This window comes from Microcebus murinus, chromosome 13, assembly GCF_040939455.1.
Source record: "Microcebus murinus isolate Inina chromosome 13, M.murinus_Inina_mat1.0, whole genome shotgun sequence".
Lineage (NCBI taxonomy): Eukaryota > Metazoa > Chordata > Mammalia > Primates > Cheirogaleidae > Microcebus > Microcebus murinus.
Window position 1 is genome coordinate 81520984 of NC_134116.1, and position 22440 is coordinate 81543423.

The following is a 22440-nucleotide window of genomic DNA, read 5'->3' on the forward strand; positions in this document are numbered from 1 at the left end:
TACCTCCTGTCCCACAGATCCGAGCTGGCCAGCAGGCACCATGTTGCTTCTCTACCCACTGGGCACTTCTGTCCTCCTGGGGGCCTCATCTCCTCACGATCCACCTTGCTCATCCCCACACAGACATTTCCCAACTCCGGCCCAGACTGCAGGAGCCACAGGGGTCCAGTGGGCCCCAGGAGATCTGCAGGACTCCAGAGCCCGGTCATTCTAGGAGGCCTGCCTCTCGGAGAGACGATTGGAGACTACTGGTGTGCAACCCTTCCTCCACCTAGTCCTTCATTCTCCCCTTCCCTTCCTCTACCCATGGCTGCTGAGAGAGACAATTTAACCACCGCACAGAGGCAGCCACAGGAAACAGGACTCAGACCTTTCCTTTTGGGGCCCTGGAGTGGACTGAAGGGTGCTCAGACCGTGAGCTCTACCCGCCAGCCCTTCCTGGTGCTGCTTGCCCAGTGACGCCAGCACAATGGGACAAACCCTGAGGCAGAGGGACATTGATCCAGCTTGGGTACCCAGTGGGTGACTTGGGACCAGCATTCTTCTCCCTGGCACAGTCAGGGATTGATCTCTGGGGCACGTGGACAGGCCTGTAGGCCAGATCCCGTACACCCAGGTCTCTACCGAATTGCCTGGGGCCACAGAGGAGATATCTGTGAATTAGTCTACTGAGGAGTGTGTGACCTCAGGGCAGATCAGAGTGGGTCCCAGTTCAGGACAGGATCCTGGGCAGGGAACCTCCTGGGCTGCGTCACAGCTGTGGGGGAGCTCAGCTGGCTTCAGGTCCTGCCTCCAACAGAGGCCCAGGAGAAACCAAGGAATAGGGGAGGGCAGAAAGGAGAGAGGCCTACTCCAGACTGCTAGACTGTGGGTCTCAGACAGCCCAACCCCCACACCCAGACTTTCTGGTTCAGTGGGGCCACTTCAGCCCCTCCCTGGCAGTTTTGGCCAGAGGCGGGGAATAGACCTTTGACCCTGGTGACAGCATTTGTGGAACTTGAGTTCAGGCTTGCCCCACCCAGCCCGATCCTGCCTCACTCCCCGATCTGCTCCCACTGAGGTGGAGAATAAGGACACACCTGGAAGTCCCAGGGGCCCCACCACCACCTGGGGTACTAGAGTGCTTCTCCAGAGGAAGGAGAGCTGGTCACGGGACCAAAAACAACACCGCAGCTTGCTCCTCCCAGTAAGCACTGCCTACTGACAGGAAGGTCAATCTGCACACACTTTTACTGCATCTACTGACTCATCATACAAGGTGTGGTCAAATCTCACCCGCAAACACCACCTTCTGGCTCAGAGACAAAACTGGGCGTGTCATTGTCTAAATGAAAATTCAAAGGTAAGAAGCAACAGCTGCTCCAGGTGGGAAGGAATCAACAAAAGAACTTCAGAAGTATGAAGAATCAAATGAAAGGACACCCCTAAAAGGGAACACTAGCTCTCTAGCAATGGAAACCAACCAAAATCAGAACACTAAAATGATGGAAAAATTTCTGACATGGATTATAAGAAAACTCAATTAAATGCAAGAGAAAATGGATACCCAACACAAAGAAACCACACACACATACAAATCCAGGAAACAGAAGAAAAATTCACTAAAGAAATTGAAATATTAAAGAAAAATCAAATAGAACTGAAAATGAAGAATTTATTCAAGGAATTATAAAACACAGTGGAAAGCCTCAAGAATAGTCTAGATCAAGCAGAAGAAACAATCTCAGGGATTGAAGATAACATCTTTCAACTAAGTCAGTCATAGAGATAGAGCAGACAAATAAAAGAGCAAAGCCTACAAGAAATGTGGGATTATGTGAAGAGGCCTAACATAAGAAGCATATGCATCCCTGAGGATGAAGAAGAAAATACACAGGGTTAGATAAACTATTTGAGGATATAATGGAGGAAAATTTCCCTGGCCTTGCTAGAAATCTACATAAGGTACAAGAAGCTCAAAGGACTCCTGGGAGTGTCACTGCAAACAGGAAGACACCACGACAAACAGTCATCAAACTGACCAAGATAACCACCAAAGAGCCCCTTCTGCGAGCGGTAAGGAGAAAGCAGCAGGTAACATACAAAAGAAAACCCATCAGACTAACTGCTGCTTCTCAACTGACACCTTACAAGCCAGAAGGGACTAGGGCCACATTCTCAGTCTTCTCAAACAGAATAATGCCCAGTCGAGAATTTTGTATCCTGCAATACTAAGTTTCTTATACAAAGGAGAAATAAAGACCTTCTCAGACAAGCAAAGACTGAGGGAATTCATCAAGACAAGACCTTATCCTCCAGGAAGTACTCAGTAATATGCTGAAATTTAAAATAGATAGATAGATAGATAGATAGATAGATAGATAGATAGATAGATAGATAGAAGAGGGACAGGTCATAGGAGGCCAAAGAAGATTCTATAACGTAAGGATGAGAATGCCCACTTCACAGTGGCTGGCACTGTGAGGAACGAATTCTATAGTGTACATGAAAGTGCTTTTAGAATAAATACTCTCCTGTATTCCCAGGAGGAAAAAAAAAAAAAAAAGAATAGTAAGACAAACATCCACACAGCTACCGACCAGCTTAAGAACTAGAATATCCCAATATTTCCATGCTTCCTGATGGCATCATCTTCTCTCCCACCCAAAGCTAATCTAACCACTGTCTAGATTTTTGTGTATATTATTTTCTTTCTTTCATAGTACTGCTACACAAAAATGTGTGTATGTGTCCCTCAACAATATAATGTACAGTTTTGCTTGTTTTTGAACTTTACTTATATATATAGAATTGTATAGTAATTTTTGGTCTACTATGCTCCTAAGTCTCGTCCATTTGACACATGCAGCTGTTATCCAGTTGTTTCACCTGCAGCGCAGGACTCCACGCAGGACTCCACCAACATTTATGGATCCGTTCTACTGTCAATGGACACCGGTATCTCTTCCAGTGTCCTGTGATTACAGTGTTCTCAGCCACCCTGTGCATGTCTATATGTGTTCTACAGCTTTTCTAGGGTAGTGACTCCTAAGCCTGGCTGCATGCTGAAATCACCCAGGAAGCTTAAAAACTACCGATGATAGCCAAGCCTTGCCACAGGACATCCTGACTTAGCTGTTGTGGGGTGAGACCAGTGCCACTGGTGCATCAGGCTTACCCAGGGCATTGTGTGCAGGCAGCACTGAGAACACTGCTTCCTGGCCCCCAGGCCAATTAGCAGGACTCCTGGGCCACAGCTGTACCAGATGAGCCAAGCTTTCAAGAAGGTTTATCAATTCACACTCTTACCAGCAATGATTGAGAGTTCAGATTGTTCTAGAGATCCAGTCACACCTACAGATGTGAAAGTTGTTGTTTTTTTTTTTGAGACAGAGTCTCCTTTGTTGCCCGGGCTAGAGTGAGTGCCGTGGCGTCAGCATAGCTCACAGCAACCTCAAACTCCTGGGCTCAAGCAATCCTACTACCTCAGCCTCCCAAGTAGCTGGAACTACAGGCATGAGCCACCATGCCCAGCTAATTTTTTCTATCTATATTAGTTGGCCAATTAATTTCTTTCTATTTATAGTAGACACAGCATCTCACTCTTGCTCAGGCTGGTTTCAAACTCCTGACCTTGAGCAATTGGCCCATCTTGGCCTCCCAGAGAGCTAGGGAAAGTCATTTTTTATTTTTGTCAATCTGCTAGGGTGAAATGGTATCCCATTATGGTTTAATTTGCATGGCTTTGACTACTAATCTTTTCAGACATTATTATCCATTTATGTTTCCTTTTCTATTAGGTTTCCATTCACGTCCTTTGCCCATTTGCTTACGGGGTTTTCATCCTTTTCTTATTACTTGTAGGAACTCTTTAAACATCCTGGATAATTACCCCTTTGTCCTGGACCTGAACCCAGCCTCCAGCCCTTACCTGGGCCCTGCAACCTTCGGCAAGTTGCACAACCTCCCTGAGTCTGTTTCCTTTCATAAAATGATGCCACGATACCAACGGTGAGGTTGACAGAAGATGCGCTTAGAGCCCCTCACCTGGTGCCTAGCACAGGTGGGCACTCAATACATTGTGACTCGTATGAAGGCAGATTTAAATATTACCAAGGATACTGAGAATGAAAATAATATTCCAGGCATATCGAGGTCACATATAATAGATGAACTGCTTAGAGGAGAGATTCTGTACCGTAGAAGTTAAGATTGCCGTCCCTGTACAAAGCCTGACCGGAAAGCTGAGTCCTGCCGGTGTCCTGTTTTAGCTGCATGACCTGAAGCACAATACCCTCACTGTCCCTCAGTGTTCCCATCTGTAATCTGGGGACAACGATAGGACTTACCTCAGGGGGATGGTGTAAGGACTCCGTGAGAAAATACATGTAAAGACTCTAGGAGAGTAAAATCACTAAGATGATTTCAAGTATAATTTTCCCCAATATTTAGCACAAAAGACATGCTTCTACAGTATACTGAGAAAACTGGTTGGTTTTAGTGAATTTCTGGGGGCGATAAACTCCCTTACTAAGCAAAGACAGAGGAAAACGCATAGCAAGCACCCACCGACGATTCCTTGATTACGGACAGAACATACCTGAGTGAATCACTGAAGTAAATCCCACTCCCAAGATTTCCAACATCCGTTCTTTTCACGCCACGATCTTCAACTACTTTGGGTAAAAGCAGTCCTCTAAAAAGAAAAGGAAATTTTAATGATCAACTATAAAAAAAAAAAAAGAATCTTTTATTATAGTCTTGTAATTCTAACAGAGGTAGCTACTATTTTAAAAAAAAGCATAAAATGAAAAGAAAAGCACATTTCAAAGTAATCCCCCAGAGAAGCTCTGGGTACCATTAAGATGTCACAGGCTGAGGCCCAGCGCAGTGGCACAGGCCTGTAACCCCAGCACTTTGGGAGGCTGAGGTGGGAGGATCGCTGGAGCCCAGGAGTTCAAGGTCGCAGTAAGCTATGATTGCGCCACTGCACTCCAGCTGGGATGGCAGAAGGAGACCGTCTGTAAAAATACTACTACTGCTGCTGCTAATAATAAGAAGTAGTCACAAACTGCAGCCAGTCTCTCATCACCATGGGAACCAGCCCCAGGCTGCCAGCCCTATTTCCTGCACCCTCCAGGCCTAGGCTGAAGCCCCAGTGCATAGCTGGGTGAGGGGCTGACCGCATCTCTCCCTGGCTCAAGAATTGCTGCAGAGAACTCCTTGCAAACAAAGCAAAACCATGGTTATTTATGGGATGGTAGATAAAGGAAGATTTCTGCCTTTTATTATACAAACATCTATTGTTTGTGGCTTTGGGTTTTGATCTTACTGAGAAGGGCCATTCCTGCTCAAAGATTATTTTAAAAAATATCCTCCCATTTTTCGCTTAGTACTTTTATGTTTTCATTTTAGATATTTAAATATTTGCTCTATCTAGAGTTTACTTATGAGGAATGAGGTAAGAGTCTAACTTTATACTTTTTCCAGGTGGTTATCCACTTATTTCTGTATATAATATGGAAGAAACTATCTTTCACTATCCAAAATCTTCTATGTTTTTGAGTTCATTTGTGTTTATTTAATATGTTTGAGTGTCTGGTTGGTTAACCCTCTCTTACTACTCTTCTTTTTCAGAATTATCCTCATAATGTCAAAAAATTTTAAAATATGTGCTGTAGAATCAGTTTTTTATTTAAAAAATCTTAATAGTACTTTTATTATGATAAAACACTAAATTTATAGATTAGTTCTATAAATTAGATTTATAGCACTAAATTTATAGATTAGTTCAAGGAAAATTAGTATCCTTCTGGTTGATGCAATTTGTATTTTGGGTCCTTTAACAGCAGTTTAAAGTTATTTATTTATTTATTTATTTTGAGACAGAGTCTCGCTTTGTTGCCCAGGCTAGAGTGAGTGCCATGGTGTCAGCCTAGCTCACAGCAACCTCAAACTCCTGGGGGCTCTAGCAATCCTCCTGCCTCAGCCTCCCGAGTAGCTGGGACTACAGGCATGTGCCACCATGCCTGGCTAATTTTTTCCATATATATTAGTTGGCCAATAATTTCTTTCTCTTTATAGCAGAGACGGGGTCTCACTCTTGCTCAGGCTGGTTTCAAACTCCTGACCTTGAGCAATCCGCCAGCCTCGGCCTCCCAGAGCGCTAGGATTACAAGCGTGAGCCACCATGCCCAGCCTAAAGTTTTTTCCAGATGGATCTTATTACAGATTTCCTTTTAAGTACTTAAAGTATCTAATTTAATCATATTTTCCCCTGTCCCTATAACCTCAGTTTCAGCTCTAAGCAGAAAATTAGAGTTATGTTTTGAATAAATAACTCACACTGTCAGGGAACTCTAATTTCTAGACGTTTCTCTTTAAGTATTAGGCTGTCCCTAGATTAGACACACATGGAAGAGTCATGAACACAGAATCACTTTTCTTCACATGATACAGTCTTCAAGAAGCTATTCACACTCATGTACTGCACATTAAAAAATAAATACATAATTTAAATTACATACTTAAAGTATGTAATTAGTAGGTAATTTTCTCCAGAACGCAACAAGCTGGATGATTTTAACTGAAAAAAACTTGTATAATACAGAAAAAAGTAGGAAAAAAAAAGTAGAACACTTCACGTTTGTGAGGCTGAAAATTCTGGAGGATAAAGACGGGCTGCTCGTACCGAGACAGGATTCCGACGATGTTTCGCACGGGGGAGCCATGCAACAAGGGCCGCACGTTGCCAAGTCTGCTCAAGAACTCTGTTGTCTCATTCACTCTCCCAACTCTAAATATCTCCAAGATATCCACCGGACTCTGACTGTAGGAATCAGAGGAAAAAACGTGAGATTACATAATTGGAAGCAAAACAAAAAAAAAATCATCATTAGCAGAAGAAATTCTTAAATAATCCAAATGTCCATTATCAGGGAACAGATTTGATGAATTACAACACATCTTACAAATACTATGCAGCTGTTAAAAAGTCACATTCCTAAAAAATAAATAAGGATATGAAGTAAAGCTTACAGTAAAATATAAAATTTATAAGTAGAGGCCGGGCGCTGTGGCTCACGCCTGTAATCCTAGCTCTTGGGAGGCTGAGGCGGGCGGATTGCTCAAGGTCAGGAGTTCAAAACCAGCCTGAGCAAGAGCGAGACCCCGTCTCTACTATAAATAGAAAGAAATTAATTGGCCAACTGATATATATATAAAAAAAAATTAGCCGGGCATGGTGGCGCATGCCTGTAGTCCCAGCTACCCGGGAGGCTGAGGCAGAAGGATCACTCGAGCCCAGGAGTTTGAGGTTGCTGTGAGCTAGGCTGACGCCACGGCACTCACTCTAGCCTGGGCAACAAAGTGAGACTCTGTCTCAAAAAAAAAAAAAAAAAAAAAAAAATTTATAAGTAGATTACAAAACTTTATACATAATATGATCTCAAATTTTGTCAAATATAGAATATATAGAATATACAGTTTCATTTATATATATGAATGAATGAATGAACTCATTTACTCTGTTGTCATATATATGAAATGGATATACAGTTTCATTTCATTTATATGACAACAGGCCGGGCGCAGTGGCTCACACCTGTAATCCTAGCACTCTGGGGGGCCGAGCCGGGAGGATCGCTCAAGGTCAGGAGTTCGAAATCATATATATGACGACAGAGTAAATGGATTCATTCATTCATTCATGCATGCATTCACTGAACAAACCATCTGTGCCGAATATTCTGCCAGGTGTTATAAATAAGACAATATGGGCTCTGGCTTCATGGAACTTACATTCTAATGAGAGAGACAAAAATTAAGAAACTATCAAATACCTTATTTTAAGCAGTACTAAGGAAACCAAGCAGGTTCAGAGGAAGGATGGTCAAGGAAGGGCTCTCTTGAGAGGTGACATTTATTGGAACGCGACCCATGCAATGTATGTTTCAAGATCTAACTGGTTGTTGTGGGAAAATGGGTTGGATGGGGCAGGAGTGGAGGAGAATGGGGGGAAGGACACTTTTGCAGCAGGGTAGACGGGACCATGTGATCTGGACTAAAGACGGCCACACAGTACGCGGCAGGAAGACAACAGATGAAGGGTGACAGAACGCGGGATGGGCAGGCGGGGGAGGAGACTGGGGTGCCGGGAGGGGCATGTAGCCTACTGTGCACGTCTCCAACTCCCCCGCCCCCCGATCAGCGATGGCGTCCTGACGTTACCCGTGGTGGGAGTGCTCACTCCACAGAAATCGGCAAAGATTACAAATGCCACCTTCATTTCAGAGGGCTGGCTTCTCAGCATGCCACGGGTGAAAAGAAGAATCGATAGTTCAGTCTGGGTTATATTCTACACCAAACTGCTAACGGGGGTTATATCATCTCTGAGTAGGGAGATTTTGAGTGATTGCTAATTTTCTTCATATTTTTCCAAACTTTCCAAGCTTTCACCAAATAACATGCATTTTATAACTAGAAAAAAATCAATACAAATTATTATTAAGCAAAATGGAGAAAATCTGGTTTTCCACAGCAGCAGAATCTGTCCCTAGGGAGTGGCCCATGTTTGTTGCCTGAACACTCAAGCCCTGGGAGTGGCAGGAGAGGCTCTCTGGGGACTTGCTGGGGTGGCACCAGCTGGCTAAGCTGTAGCTGCCCCCCCCCCAGGGCTGGATACAGCGCTTGGCTTCCCAGCTGCCCCAGAGAAGGCCACTTATTCCCCTCCTAGTTCTACCTTCATTGTCACTGGGAAGTCACCTAGGGGAGGGGCAAAGGTCAAATCAAAATAATCTGATGACATATAAAAACAAAATCTGGAGAAGGTGCATAGGAATGGATTTCTTAAAAATTGAAAGTGAAATTCACATAACATAAAAGTAACCATTCCGTGTATGATTCAGTGGTATTTGGCACAGTTGACGCTTGACCAACCCGGGACTGAACTGCGCTGGTCGACTTATATGCAAATTTTCTTTCCCCTCTGCCACCCCCGAGATAGCAGGACCAACCTCTCCTCTTCCTCCTCCTCCTCAGCCTACTCAATGTGAAGACCTTTATGATGATTCACGTTCACTTGATGAATAGCAAATATATTTTCTCTTCCTTACTATTTTCTTGATGACAGTTTCTTTTTTCTAGCTTACTTTGTTGTAAGAATATAGTATACAACACACATAAACATACAATGTGTTAACCGGCTGTTTATGTTATTGGTAAGGTTAAACCCCACACAACCCCAATTTGCAGCATTTTCTGACATTCATGGTGCAAATCCTCCCACTGTGGCTGATTTCAAGCTACCAGTGGTTTAACAGCCAGTAACAAAATCTCGAGAACTTCGACGGTTAGCTTTCGTGAGCTGGTACCTGAAGCCACGACACACCACTGCTGCACACCCCACGGTGTACCTGCAGCCACGACACACCACTGCTGCACACCGTGGGGTGTGCCAGGCTGGCGAAGGGGGAACATGGCCCGTGATCACAAGATCTGAGATGCTAGAGATGCCCAGGAGAAGGCCTCAGGGAGGCGGAGTGCTGCAGCAGAATGAACGACCAAGTCAACGGGTAAGTCCCATCCTCTAGAATGAGGGTCCTCAAACTTTTTAAACAGGGGGCCAGTTCACTGTCCCTCAGACCGTTGGAGTATGTGCACGGTGGGCCCGGGACGAGTCGGCTGCTAAGCAAGACAGGCAGTGGCGGCAAAAACACCTGGAGGGCTGGATAAACGTGCTAGGCGGCCCGTATGTGGCCTGCGAGCCGTAGTTTGAGGACGCCTGCTCTAGAACGAGCAAGCACACGAGTCTCTGAACGTGAAGTTGGGCATGAATTCAGCCCAGGTGACCTTCAGAGGTACTGACACACGGTGAGGGCCTGTCTGAGCAGCCGGTCTATCCCGTATGCTGTCACTGTGGAATGCACATCAGAGACTGCGGATGGACAGAGTGAGTGAGGACACAAGGGCAGCTGATATTTAGGGACAACTTTCTTGATGTGTTTCCAGGTTTTCGGTAAAGTTTTCCATGCCACAGACTGGCCATGTTAGAGGGCGCTATACACATATCCCTGCATGTTTAGGTCTTAGTTTAAATGGATTTTCTTCTGTAATACCCTTCAAAACATAAACTCAAACATGCTTTGATTTAAAATTCCTAAACTTAATCTTCAACAAGATTAGGTAACCTCGAAATCAGAGTGGAATGGTAGGGAGTGTTTCCAAGCACAGAATACTGCCCCCGGCTCTGTTACAAAGACTGTAGAAAGTAACTTGTGATCACGTCATCGCCACCGTGTCTCGTCACTGAGGATCAGATTATCTAGGTAATTACTGATCAGCTCTTTCACAGAATCTCAAAGAGTTTTACAGCATAACAGATCCTGAGACGGTTCCTTTATGCTTACCTGCGATTATTCTGCAATACCACTTTTTTAACCCTGGAAAATTCTTCAGTATTCTGTTCAACATGCTCAATTTTGCATCTCAAAGCCCGGTATTTGGCGAGAGATGGTGGATTAGGTTTGGACAAGTTAGTCTCACAGACATTAACCAGGTCTCTGATCAGCTGTGGGTGGAAATGACACAGAGATGTTAGAATCATCACATATCAAAATTAATATTACATTAATGCTTTCTCAAAAAGATTGAAAGAATCAGTTTTTTCCCCAAAGCTTTTGATCAATATTTACTGTTAGTCGTGTATTTTTTTTTTTTTTTTTTTGAGACAGAGTCTCTCTCTGTTGCCCAGGCTAGAGTGCTGTGGCGTCAGCCTAGCTCACAGCAACCTCCAACTCCTGGGCTCAAGTGATTCTCCTGCCTCCCGAGTAGCTGGGACTACAGGCATGTGCCACCAAACCCAGCTAATTTTTTCTCTATATTTTTAGCTGTCCAATTAACTTATTTCTATTTTTGGTAGAGACAGGGTCTTGCTCTTGCTCAGGCTGGTCTCGAACTCTTGAGCTCAAACGATCCACCTGCCTTGGCCTACCAGAGTGCTAGGATTACAGGCATGAGCCACCGCGCCCGGCCTGTTAGTTGTGTATTAAAGCTAATATAGTTGCCTCACTGATAGCACAATATACGATCATGATACTAACGTAACGTTACGTTAGCATAGCACATTATTACTAAAAAGTGCTTCCAGATACATTATGCATTTACTCCTCACTACAACACTGAAGGAGGTCTTATCATCCTCACTGTATAGATGAGGAGAGTGAGGCTCTGAGAAGTTAGATGATTCAACATCCCACAGCAAGGAGGGGATAATGACTGAATGAGATCTCAGGATCACGAGAGTTCAAGTCCAATTATGCTCAAAAAATTCTTTAAGTGTGCTTGGTGTGCAGATGTTGTATTAGCTTGGAAAGATACAAAGATGCATGAGACCTGGGTCCCCTCCCTGGGAGAGAACTTGGGCATCCCTTCTCCCTTCTCAGGGCCTGGAGCCTGGGGCGGGACTGCAGCCCGGGTGGCGGGTGACCTGGACTATGCCCAGTCTGGGGACCTGTGGTTTTAGCATCTCTGAGAAGAGGGAGCCACTGAGGGAGGCGCTGGCCATTCTGCTACGTGCATCTTTATGACCTTGGCGCGGGTAGGGCCTAACTGTGCTTCAAACCCACCAGCCATATCATAAAAGATTGAGGCCGGGCGCGGTGGCTCATGCCTGTAATCCTAGCACTCTGGGAGGCTGAGGTGGGCGGATCCTTTGAGCTCGGGAGTTCCAGACCCACCTGAGCAAGAGCGAGACCCTGTCTCTACTAAAAATAGAAAGAAATTAAACTAAAACTATAGAAAATATAGAAAAAAAATTATATAAAAATATAGAAAAAAATAGAATATAGAAAAAATATAGAAAAAAATTAGCCGGGCGTGGTGGCGCATGCCTGTAGTTCCAGCTACTCAGGAGGCTAAGGCAGGAGACTCACTTGAGCCCAGGAATTTGAGTTTTCTGTGAGCTAGGCTGACGCCATGGCACTCTAGCCCGGGCAACAGAGTGAGATTTTGTCTCAAAAAACCATAAATAAATAAATAAAAGACTGCATTTTTCTACACACAAGCAAAAAACTTCTGCAGGGTAGAAACAAAACAAGTCAGCCACTGCTACCACCACCAACAAAAAATTCACCATAAGCAAAGTAAAAAGACAAAGGGGGAAAACACTTGCACAACTCATATCGCAGACTAGGCCCCCTAATATGTGAAGAGCTCTTAAAAATCATAAAGAAAAATAGCAAGACTCATAAGAAAAAGAGGCATAAGAATAGACAGTTCACAGAAGAAGAAACGAATGGCCCTTTGTCACCGGGAAGGTGCTCAGGCTCACATGGAGGGTAAAAGCCTAAGAGTTTGGCAAACTTGCCCTTGGTGAGACTTGGGGATATGGAAACTCTCCTTCTTTGATAGCGGGAGGGCAAAACCGTACAACGCTTGGGAGGGAATCAGACGATGATATCTGCCCTTTAAGCCAACACTTCTACTACTGGGACCCCATCCCTGGCATACTCCTGTCCAAGGATGAAGTGACAAATACACCAGGTTATTCACTGTGGCATTGTTTGTTGTAGCGGAATCCAGCAACAATCCAAATGCCTGAGATACACATGGCAGGTCCCCACGGTGGGATATGAGAACGTGGATGACCTCCGTGTATACGATATATTGAGAAAAGCAAGATGCAGGACAGCAAAGATAGTCAAGTTATGTAAAATTTAGAATAATAATAATATATTTTAATAAATATATAAAGAAACTCTGCAAAGATGAAATGAAACTAATAAAAATGGCTCCCTGTTAGAGTGGGGGATGGGAGTGGGGTAGACAGGACAGGGTAGAACAGAGATTTCTCTGAGTGCATCTTTTTAATGTAATTTTGGCTTTTGACTCATGTAGATGTTATTATCTGTTCAAAATATAAATTTAAATTAAAAAGTATTTGGATGGGCACCATGTTCCCTCTTAGCAAAACTGATGATGAGATTCTTTATTGTTAGGTAAATCTACACTTTTAAATTTGGAAAGTCCTACATCTTCCCATTTACTGGTTCTTTCCTTATTTTGGATTACTGGCTCCTCTGGGAATCTGTTGAAAGCTGTCATTCCTCCCAAACATGCAAAATTCCACATCCACGGACTCCTCTGAAGACTAGGTTATGGATCTCTGAGCTTGTCACAACCCCTTCAGGCACAGATGAGGCAATTCAGACCCACAGAGTGTCCGTGGCCTTGTCCACGGCAGCAGGGGCCACCTCCTCCCTCTTTGCTAACCCAGCTCCGCCCCTTCCCCTCGGCGAGGGGGAACTGGCACGCTCTGAGCAGCCACAGTAACTCCATTTCCTCACCAGACACTGGTGTAGGATGTGCACAAGACTCAACTCTGACCAGAGAAATACGAGTCTGCCAGCGTCTTCCTCTAGGAGACACAAAAATAAACATTCCCCATGGGATGCTCCGAGCCACCGCAGTCACGCACCGTGAGGGAGCCGGGCTGCGGGCGGAGGGCCGCTGTACAGGAAGCACAGAGAGACGGAAGGAGGCGGGGACCCTCAGCGTAACTCTGAGTAACTGAGTCACAGGGTGACCTGGGACAGCAACCAGCCCACAGCTGGTCTTTTTATAGTGCATGGTCACAAACTGTTTGAGTCAGCTGCAGTTTTCCATTTCTTCTCCAGAGAGAATCCTAACTAATCTCAGGGTCTGGGAAGTCATTTCACGACGTAGCGATTCTAAACACAGTTCTGCATTTGCAGCACGATGCCAACACGGTCACATCTGGGAATATGGTTTAAGTAACTTATGGGTGGACTCAGAGCATTCAGAAACGGTACAATAATTTGTTTTTGAGCACAAATCTGGAGACGACTCTTGTGATTCAGTTTTATTCGTCATATCTTTAAAGATCCTCCCCCCTACCAACATATTTTAAACTGAATTCTGTACTTCAGAGGTTTACCTGGCAAAGGTCCTCTTTCTTAGCTAGCAGTCCCAGGTTAATCTCCTCGGGCGCTGGAGCTCTGTGAGGGATCAGCCTGTAGAACTCAGCCATCGTCTTCTGCAACTGCTCTGCCGTCTCTCCAGTTTTCAGCGCTGCCCTTGCCAGCTGGAGAATTCCCTCTGCCTTGCTCACCTTTAAACACAAGATCACATACGCTTATTAAAGCGAAATCTCGATAATCACAGAAGAAGTAGGGAGAGTGCACAAAAAACATCTAAAATAATTGTTGGGCAATTATCTGTTTTTTAATGGACAGCCACACAAAGCAAATGCGGTTTTTTTTTTTTTTTTTTTTTTGAGACAGAGTCTCGCTCTGTTGCCCAGGCTAGAGTGAGTGCCGTGGCATCAGCCTCGCTCACAGCAACCTCAAACTCCTGGGCTCAGGCGATCCTCCTGCCTCAGCCTCCTGAGTGGCTGGGACTACAGGCATGCCCGGCTAATTTTTTCTCTATATATATATTAGTTGGGCAATTAATTTCTTTCTATTTATAGTAGAGACAGGGTCTCGCTCTTGCTCAGGCTGGTTTTGAACTCCTGACCTCGAGCAATCCGCCTGCCTTGGCCTCCCAGAGTGCTAGGATTACAGGCATGAGCCACCGCGCCCGGCCCAAATGCTGACCTTTATTGGAGACACAGCTCAGCTGTCTCAAGGATTCTTCCAAAACCGGGCTCAGCTAAACTAGAGGAAAGAGCCAGAGTCTTATATTTCTGTACACATGTTGCCACGTGTACAGAGGGAGGAGGAGCACTAACGCAACTGTGGGAGGCGTGCTTTTCACATGAGAAATCAATGTCACAATCAAACCAGGGGCAAAAAACCTCCTGAACGTGTTTCCAATTACACAAGCACTTCATGGACTTTACGCCAAGAAACCTTTTTCTCCCTGAGATAGATTAGTTAAACTCCATAGAGGAAATGTGCCCGTATTATTTTGCTATGGTAACGCAGTTGCACAAGTAGCACCGTAGGGGACATCTTTCATTTGCTCTTTCATTGCAACTATACGTAATCAAGAAGAGAAGAGCGCTTCCTGGTGGGCCGGAAGCATGCCTGCCTTTCCTAGGACAGTCAGAAGGCACAAGACGGTGAAGTCACTGTGAAGTGGGTTAGGGCCTGGGACTCTAACTGGGGACCAAGACCGTCCGTGTCCCTCAGGCCTCCTGCAAACCTCCTGGCCCAGCGGGTCGGGCCCGCTCATTCACCGGCAGCAGAAGCCAACCTCGGATCAGCTCTTGTGGCTGCTGACATTTTATAGACGGGGATGTCTAGTTTTCTCGGAGATATATGTTCTCCTTAGCGCTCTTAGTGTCCCTTTCTTCAGGGTAAAAGGGAAGAACAGTGAGGGCTGAATTCCAGAGCCATCGGACCGGCACGCAGCTCTAAGCGTTGTTATTTAAGCTAACAGGCCGGGAAGCAGGTCTGCCGTGTTCCGTTCCCACGACACACTTGACTTACATCGTTGAGGCTGATGCTGCTGACGGGCTGGAGGAGCATGTGCTCCAGGTGGCCCAGGGCTTCCGCCCAAATCATCTCCACCAGATCGCCCACCTCTCGGCTCAGAGTGCTTGAATCGATGACCTCCTCCAAAAGCAACTGCAACGACAAAATAACAAAGAAACGCCGCTAAAAAGCCATGAGAGGGGTGAGAAGAAACAACTAACTATAGCCTAGGAGAGTCACCCTCAGCCAGGTAACCTAACCCTCTCCGTTGGGCTTTCCTCTGTCTTGGAATGAAATCTTTCAAAATCTGTGAGGGTCTGTCGCCTATTAAACTAATCCGTGGCTTGCCTTGGAACTCACTCCCCACTCAGCTTCCATGCCTGTCTGTGTGTGGGTTTTTCTTCTTCTTTTCTTGGAAATATTTAGTGAATTTACTCAAATGAAAGAAGTCTAAGTGATACAGAAATGAAAAATATTAGAAATCTACATACAATAAAAAGTGAATATAAATTAGCCAAGTCCATGGACATATCCACTTAAACATTCATACATATTCACTTTTTTCTTTATATGGAGATAACACATACATATGTGACATGATGCTGGAAAAAAAATCTTGAGACACTAAAAATATTCTCAAGCTTTAAAAATGGTGTGGAATACGTTTCAACAACTTTCTACATGAACGTAAACCCCTGATTTAATCCCACGATTTTATCCTGCCAGAGAAATGCTTGGTTTTAATTTTTTAAACAGATATTGGTGTCGTAACACACTGGCTTATTAATAATTAAGGCATTTTGCATACATAGTATCTTAGTGTGGACAAAAATGTTTAATATTGAATTTTGCTATGATGTTTTTAACTTTCAGTCTTTTCAACATAAGAAAATAGCTGCACATATTTATGTACTTTTTTATAAAACACAATCTTAAAAAAAGGGAATGATGATTGGTCTTTGTGGTTCCCAGTAATAAGTCCTGTCTTATTTTTTCACATAGTTACATTAGTTCTTACACAGGATTGCACTGAGACCCAGTAGTTCTTAAACAATGTTCCCAAAGAACCATATAAATCCCCAGTGCAGCAAAGGTGAGCAATCCTGGTGCCGTCTCACCTCAGGGAAGCTGCTTCTTTTGGGTATTTTCCTGCTTCAGTGTGAAGTAGATTGTTAGGGTTTCATTAGTGGTTTTAGTACGTGGCTTTTTTGAAAGGAAAAATGGTTGTGGTTTCTTCCACCGTTAACAGTTCTCAGAGGAGACCTTTCTTTGTGAATAGTCCAGGGATGTTTTGAATAACCAAGTGGTCTCTAGTAGACGAAACCTCTCAAGGAAACTGTAATAATCACACATCTCTGTCCTTAGCTATGTTACCAGTGTATCCTGCAACCAAGGTAAGATGGTTTTCTGCTCCCATAACCCACTTACTTGCTGTTTTAAAATCTGAATATTTCCATCATTTATCATTTCTGTTTTGGATGACAGTTCTGACCATCACCTTTTATGACTGCTTGAAGCCAGCTGAAACTGACTATTACATGTTCTTCAAATCTGCTGGTATGTAGTGACTTCACTAGAGGCAACAAATCTACACAGCAGCAGAGCGAGGTACATTGTTTTTCTCCCTGGAAAGTGCAGGAAGGCAATCCACCACGCTCCAAGCTGCAAGTTCACTTAGACTCCTCTTTCTCCAGTAAGTTAAAGCTACGTTCAATCTCAAATTCCTACTGCACAAAACTTGAGCCACTGTTTCATGGTCCTCAGAAAGAAACCCACTATACTTTGATGATGGGCTGTCTGTGAAGGACTAGAACCGTGGGAGCTAATCAAGCACGGTCGACTACCATGGCCTGACTTTTCAGGCGAGTGGCCTGCATGAGCCAGTTCTTTTTCTTTATGTGCCACGTCAATGCCCACACTTTGAGGGGACTGTTTTTTTCTGTAACAAGGATCTGGAAAGGGATGATGAGCTTCCTTTCTGTGACAGATCACCTTAGGCAGTTTATCTGCTCTTCCAACGGCTTGCTCACTGTTCTATTCTTATAAGCAGCCAACCGTGTTGGAGATTTCTTAACCTCCTTCATATTCTTATTAGTGAAATTAGAGATCTTTTTTCTAGGAAGATCAATGGAATGATCCTTAATGTTATTACGAAAATGCCATTTTTTAACATCGTGGGTTTCAGATGCCAGAATCTCTTAAATACCGGCGCCTGGTGGTACCGCAGCGCCTCAGCCCTACCCTGGCTCTGACGTACCGCCCTGGCAGCCCAGAGTAGAGTGTCCCTCAGCTCCGGGCCGGGCCCCACTCAGGGCCACATGCCTCACCTGTCCCTTTCTTAACTCCTCTGCCCTCCTGCCAGTTTTCTATTTGTAAAAGCAAAAACATTTCTGTTGGAAATATTCGATCAGTAACACAAAGTAATGCGTATAAACCAGTCTTACCCCTTGCAATTTTTCAGATGCTAATTGGGTTGCCTCGGGTGTAAAATGTTCTCTTAGTAGAAATCCTTGGTCCTTCAGCTCCTCAATGTACTCTTCATAGTATTCACTGGCGTCTGCAGAGGTTTTCTTTACAGTGAACTCTCTTCTATGCTGTGAATGACAGTACAAGCAAATGTGCAGTGATTATTTACGTATCTATCTTTACTGAACACTCACAATGTACCAGGCACAGTAAAGCATTAATTAGGTCCCTGCCATGAAGGAGTTTAAGACTAGTTTTTTCAGGGAATTACTTACATTTTCAGTTCTTCGCAAAATAGCCTAAAACTTGGAGATACGAGGGGGGAAAGCTCAAGAAGGCACAACAGATAGAAAAGACCTATTTGATTCACCCAGAGTCACTCAAACATTCGTTCAGAGCCCACAGACTCTTGTTTTACAAACCATTTACGTAGCTTTGGAATCTGGCTTCCCAGCTCTTTGGAAATGAGAAACGTAAGTCAGAGGAAGAGGAGAAAAGGAAAATACCTCAGAAAGGAGCTACTGTTGGAAATGGGCACTCAATCAAAGCCAGTTAATAGCGTCCAGCCAGGAGAAAGGCAGGAAAGCCATTAGGTTAGGGTTCAAGGCACAGTAGGGGGTCCTTTGGAGAGGGACACATCCCTCTGTCTTTCCACACTATCTATGGAAGTGGCGTTTTCTGCTCTTTACAGACATCCCTGCTCCTGTAGTGAGCAGTTATCCTAACATGGACCCCAGAGAATATGGGGGAACTTGCCCCAGCCCTGGTGTCCTTGTAGGTGTTGGCCAAGGGGGTGGCTCGGGGGTGTGCAGCCCCCGGGGAAGTCACACTACCCAGCACACTGCCAAAACTTGCCAGGCGGTGGCTGCAGGACGCCTCTCAAACTTGGAATAAAGAAGTGCGTGTGGGCCGGGCGCGGTCGCTCACGCCTGTAATCCTAGCACTCTGGGAGGCCGAGGCAGGCGGATCGCTCAAGGTCAGGAGTTCGAAGCCAGCCTGAGCAAGAGCGAGACCCCATCTCTACTAAAAATAGAAAGAAATTAATTGGACAACTAAAATATATACAGAAAAAGTTAGCCGGGCATGGTGGCACATGCCTGTAGTCCCAGCTACTCGGGAGGCTGAGAGGCAGGAGGATGGCTTAAGCCCAGGAGTTTGAGGTTGCTGTGAGCTAGGCTGATGCCACGGCACTCTAGCCTGGGCAACGCAGTGAGACTCTGTCTCAAAAAAAAAGTAGTGTGTGTGGAGTCATTCCATTTAAGAAGATAGAGTTTAACATGATTTTGCAAGATGTCCCTCAGAGTGATTCTATCAAGGAGAAAGGCAAGCTGGAAAATCCTCCTCTGCAGAACATCCTTTCCCTGCTGCTTGGAAGAGGGTGATTTGTGTCGAGGTGGACGGGCTTCCCTTCTCCACAAACCAGGCTCACCTGGGAAACGTTCTCAGGCTCAGGCTTGCTAGGGGAGGAAGGTACCACGAAGGGACGAAGGGACGAAGGGACCAAGGGACGGGTGGCCCAGGCAGCACGACAGCTTTCTTTTTGAATGAAGGAAAAAAATGATAACACATCCTATCGCGATTTTCAACTTGATTCTTGCTTACTCTCTACCCAAACAACTAAACCCTCCACAAAACATAGTGCACGTTTCCTGGGCACAACGTTAACAAAACCCTTTCTCCTTCTTTCCCACTTGTGACCCCGGACTGACGTTCTAGTTTTGTTCCCATAGCATAGCAACCTGATAAAGGCGGAATGTCAGCTGTAATATTATCGTAATTGCTTAGGTAACAGTGACTCCTCATTGATAAACTTGACCGGGACTGAGAGTTCATGGTGGGGGCTTTGGGCTTCTCTGAGAGGACTGCTAACTGCGATGGGATAACTGGGCACATCCCATAAGAGCATCTGGAACCTAGGCTACCGTCACAAGAGACATGGGCTCCTGTGGGGATAGGAACTCATGTCCACCTGCTGTGACTCTCCTTCCCCCGTACCTGAGCTGACACCTGTGTGGGGGCAGAGCGAGATGCTTCCCGAGCCTCAGGGACCGCTGTGGGGGCCGCTCCCACTCAGAGGCAACTGCGTTTCCTGGCCCACGGGAGACCTGTGGGTCTGAATGCCTAGGTGATAGGCACCCTCTTAGGCATTGCATCATTTTATTTGAACTTCAGGCATTAATTCTGAATCTATTTCTGCTTGCTGATTGTTTTAGATTGGAAATGTGTTCTGGACTTGACAGTGACCTAGGGCACAGGTCATGGCGCCTGTGAAGCCTCCCTTGCCATTCCCGGGGCCCTGTGACCCTGAGCCGTAGATGCTGCACATACATTTCAGGATTGGAGCTGTCACAGGGGTTTGTAACGACGCCTGTGTTGCTTCCGTACAGACGGTGACTCCTGAGGGTCAGGGTGTGAAGCATTTTCATCTTTGGGTCCTGGCCCTGGTACATTGCTTGGTCAATGGCAGGCACTGAATGAAGTCTGTCAGGGGATTGCTTTTAGAGTTGTGAACATTAGGAAAATATCCCGTAAGTGATGTGGAACAAGAGAGAACAGGAATCCCACATGCCCTACACCCAGTGACTATTCTCTTCTGGCAGGACCCCATGCCGCTCTATTCAGGGGGCAAGATCCTCACCTCCCATTTTCCAAAAGAGAACACGTTTACACTTTACCAGGTGTTACGGGCTGAACTGGGCCCCCACTAAGTGTATATATGTTCAAGCCCTGACCCCTAATACCTCAAAATGGGACTGTATTTGGTAATTAGTTAAGCTAAATAAGGTCATAACAGTGGCCCTGATCCAATATGACTGGTGTTCTCATGAGAAGAGGAGATTAGGACACAGATACCCACAGGGGAAGACCATGTGCAGACACAGCAAGAAGGTGGCCAGCTGCAAGCCAAGGACAGAGGCCTCAAAGAAATCAATGTGTTGCACTTGATCGTGGACTTCTAGCCTTCAGCACTGAAAGAAATAAACGTCTGTTGTTTGACCCCTCAGGCTATGGCATTTGTTGAGGCAGCCTGAGCTAAGATACCAGGAAAGAAGAAAAAGGTTAGCAGGCTGCCTGGTTTGTTGACCAACTTTAAGGAAACTAGTTATGAACAGGGGCGGATCAACACAGGCGTCAACATCAACAGCAGTACCTGCATGCCGTCTGCCAGGAAGTGCGCGGATATCAGAAAAGGACAGTCCCCGGGGTCCTGGGAGCACTGCAGCTCCACCACCACGGCTTCCCGGCCTCCCTCCACGCCCACCTGAAAAACAGGACATGCTTTCAGAAGCTGCACTAGGGAAATAACAAATCACACGTGCCATTTGGAAATGTTGATTATGATTATCAAGTAATGCATGTTCTCAATACATCAGATTCATAATTTAAAAAGTATCAAGAAGAAAATTTAAATAATGGCCTCTGAGGTGGCTCACACCTGTAATCCTAGCACTCCGGGAGGCCGAGGTGGGAGGATCTTTTGAGTTCAGGAGTTCAAGACTGTATCTCAAAAAAAAAAAAAAAATCACCTGAAATCTTACCACAGATATATAATCACTATTAATATTTTGGTATTTTCCCTCCTTTTTTTTTTTTACTATAGAAATATCTGTATATGTTTGTAGTGTATGGCACTAGTGTTTATTTTCATTTGTGTGACTTTGTTAAAAAAAATTTTGTTTTTCTTTTCAATGCAAAAGGAATGGAAAATTTGACATGGTGTAATACTTGTCAAATCTACCTTTTCCAAATACAAGAAACTGTTAATATCAAGGAAGAGGACTACTTTTTTCTTTTTTTTTTTTTTTGAAATAAATTTTGCTCTGTTGCCCAAGCTAGAGTCAGTGGTGTCATCATAGCTCACCGCAACCTCAAACTCTTGGGCTCAAGCAATCTTCCTGCCTCAGCCTCCCAAGTAGCTGGGACTACAGGCTCGAACCACCAAGCCCAGCTAATTTTTCTATTTTTAGTAGAGACAGGGTCTCACTCTTGTTCAGGTTGGTCTCGAACTCCTGACCTCAAGCAGTCCTCCTACCTCCGCCTCCCAGCGTGCTAGGATTACAGGTGTAAGTCACCATACCTGGCCAAGGATTTTTATTTTCAATGCCACGCTAATATGTTATACTGTTTTACATCTTTAAATGAGCATGCATTACTTTTATAATAAGACATTAAAATTTAAACACCAAACTTTTCTTGACTATTAAAAATCAACTCATATTTTAAGGAATATATGATATTCAGGATATGCACAATTTTTCAAAACGAAGAGAAAATGAACAGGAAAAACACTTGGAACACACTCCAACAATTGTGGCTTTTTGCTAGATAGAAATCAGACTCTTACTTTTTCCAAGGTGTTATATTTTGCAACTTCAAAATCTTGAGGAAAATGAGGAATTTCAACATCTTCTGTAGAAAACCTGAAGCCAGCACAGTGTATAATTAAAATTTTTACATTAAAATGGATCTTGGGCTAAACACAAAATTTATCCTGTAGATCTCCTAATTCCTTAGGAAATACATTATGAGTCTTTAACGCCTCCTCAGGTATTCTAGA

General features: G+C 44.7%; 1 protein-coding gene and 1 pseudogene across 1 annotated transcript in view; both read right to left on the bottom strand.

Annotated features, from left to right (window-relative positions):
- The window catches only part of PARP4 (poly(ADP-ribose) polymerase family member 4), a 78764-nt gene that overhangs the window by 47358 nt on the left and 8966 nt on the right, over positions 1-22440 (bottom strand). Inside the window, exons 5-12 of the mRNA XM_076009570.1 lie at positions 22228-22303; positions 21034-21144; positions 17861-18010; positions 15432-15569; positions 13934-14107; positions 10386-10546; positions 6671-6808; positions 4580-4675 (exon numbers count right to left, since the gene is read on the bottom strand). Of these exons, the coding sequence (XP_075865685.1) occupies positions 4580-4675; positions 6671-6808; positions 10386-10546; positions 13934-14107; positions 15432-15569; positions 17861-18010; positions 21034-21144; positions 22228-22303 (1044 nt within the window). The remainder of the gene's footprint in view (positions 1-4579; positions 4676-6670; positions 6809-10385; positions 10547-13933; positions 14108-15431; positions 15570-17860; positions 18011-21033; positions 21145-22227; positions 22304-22440) is intronic.
- On the bottom strand, positions 15578-17845 carry LOC105878797 (KATNB1-like protein 1 pseudogene; annotated as a pseudogene).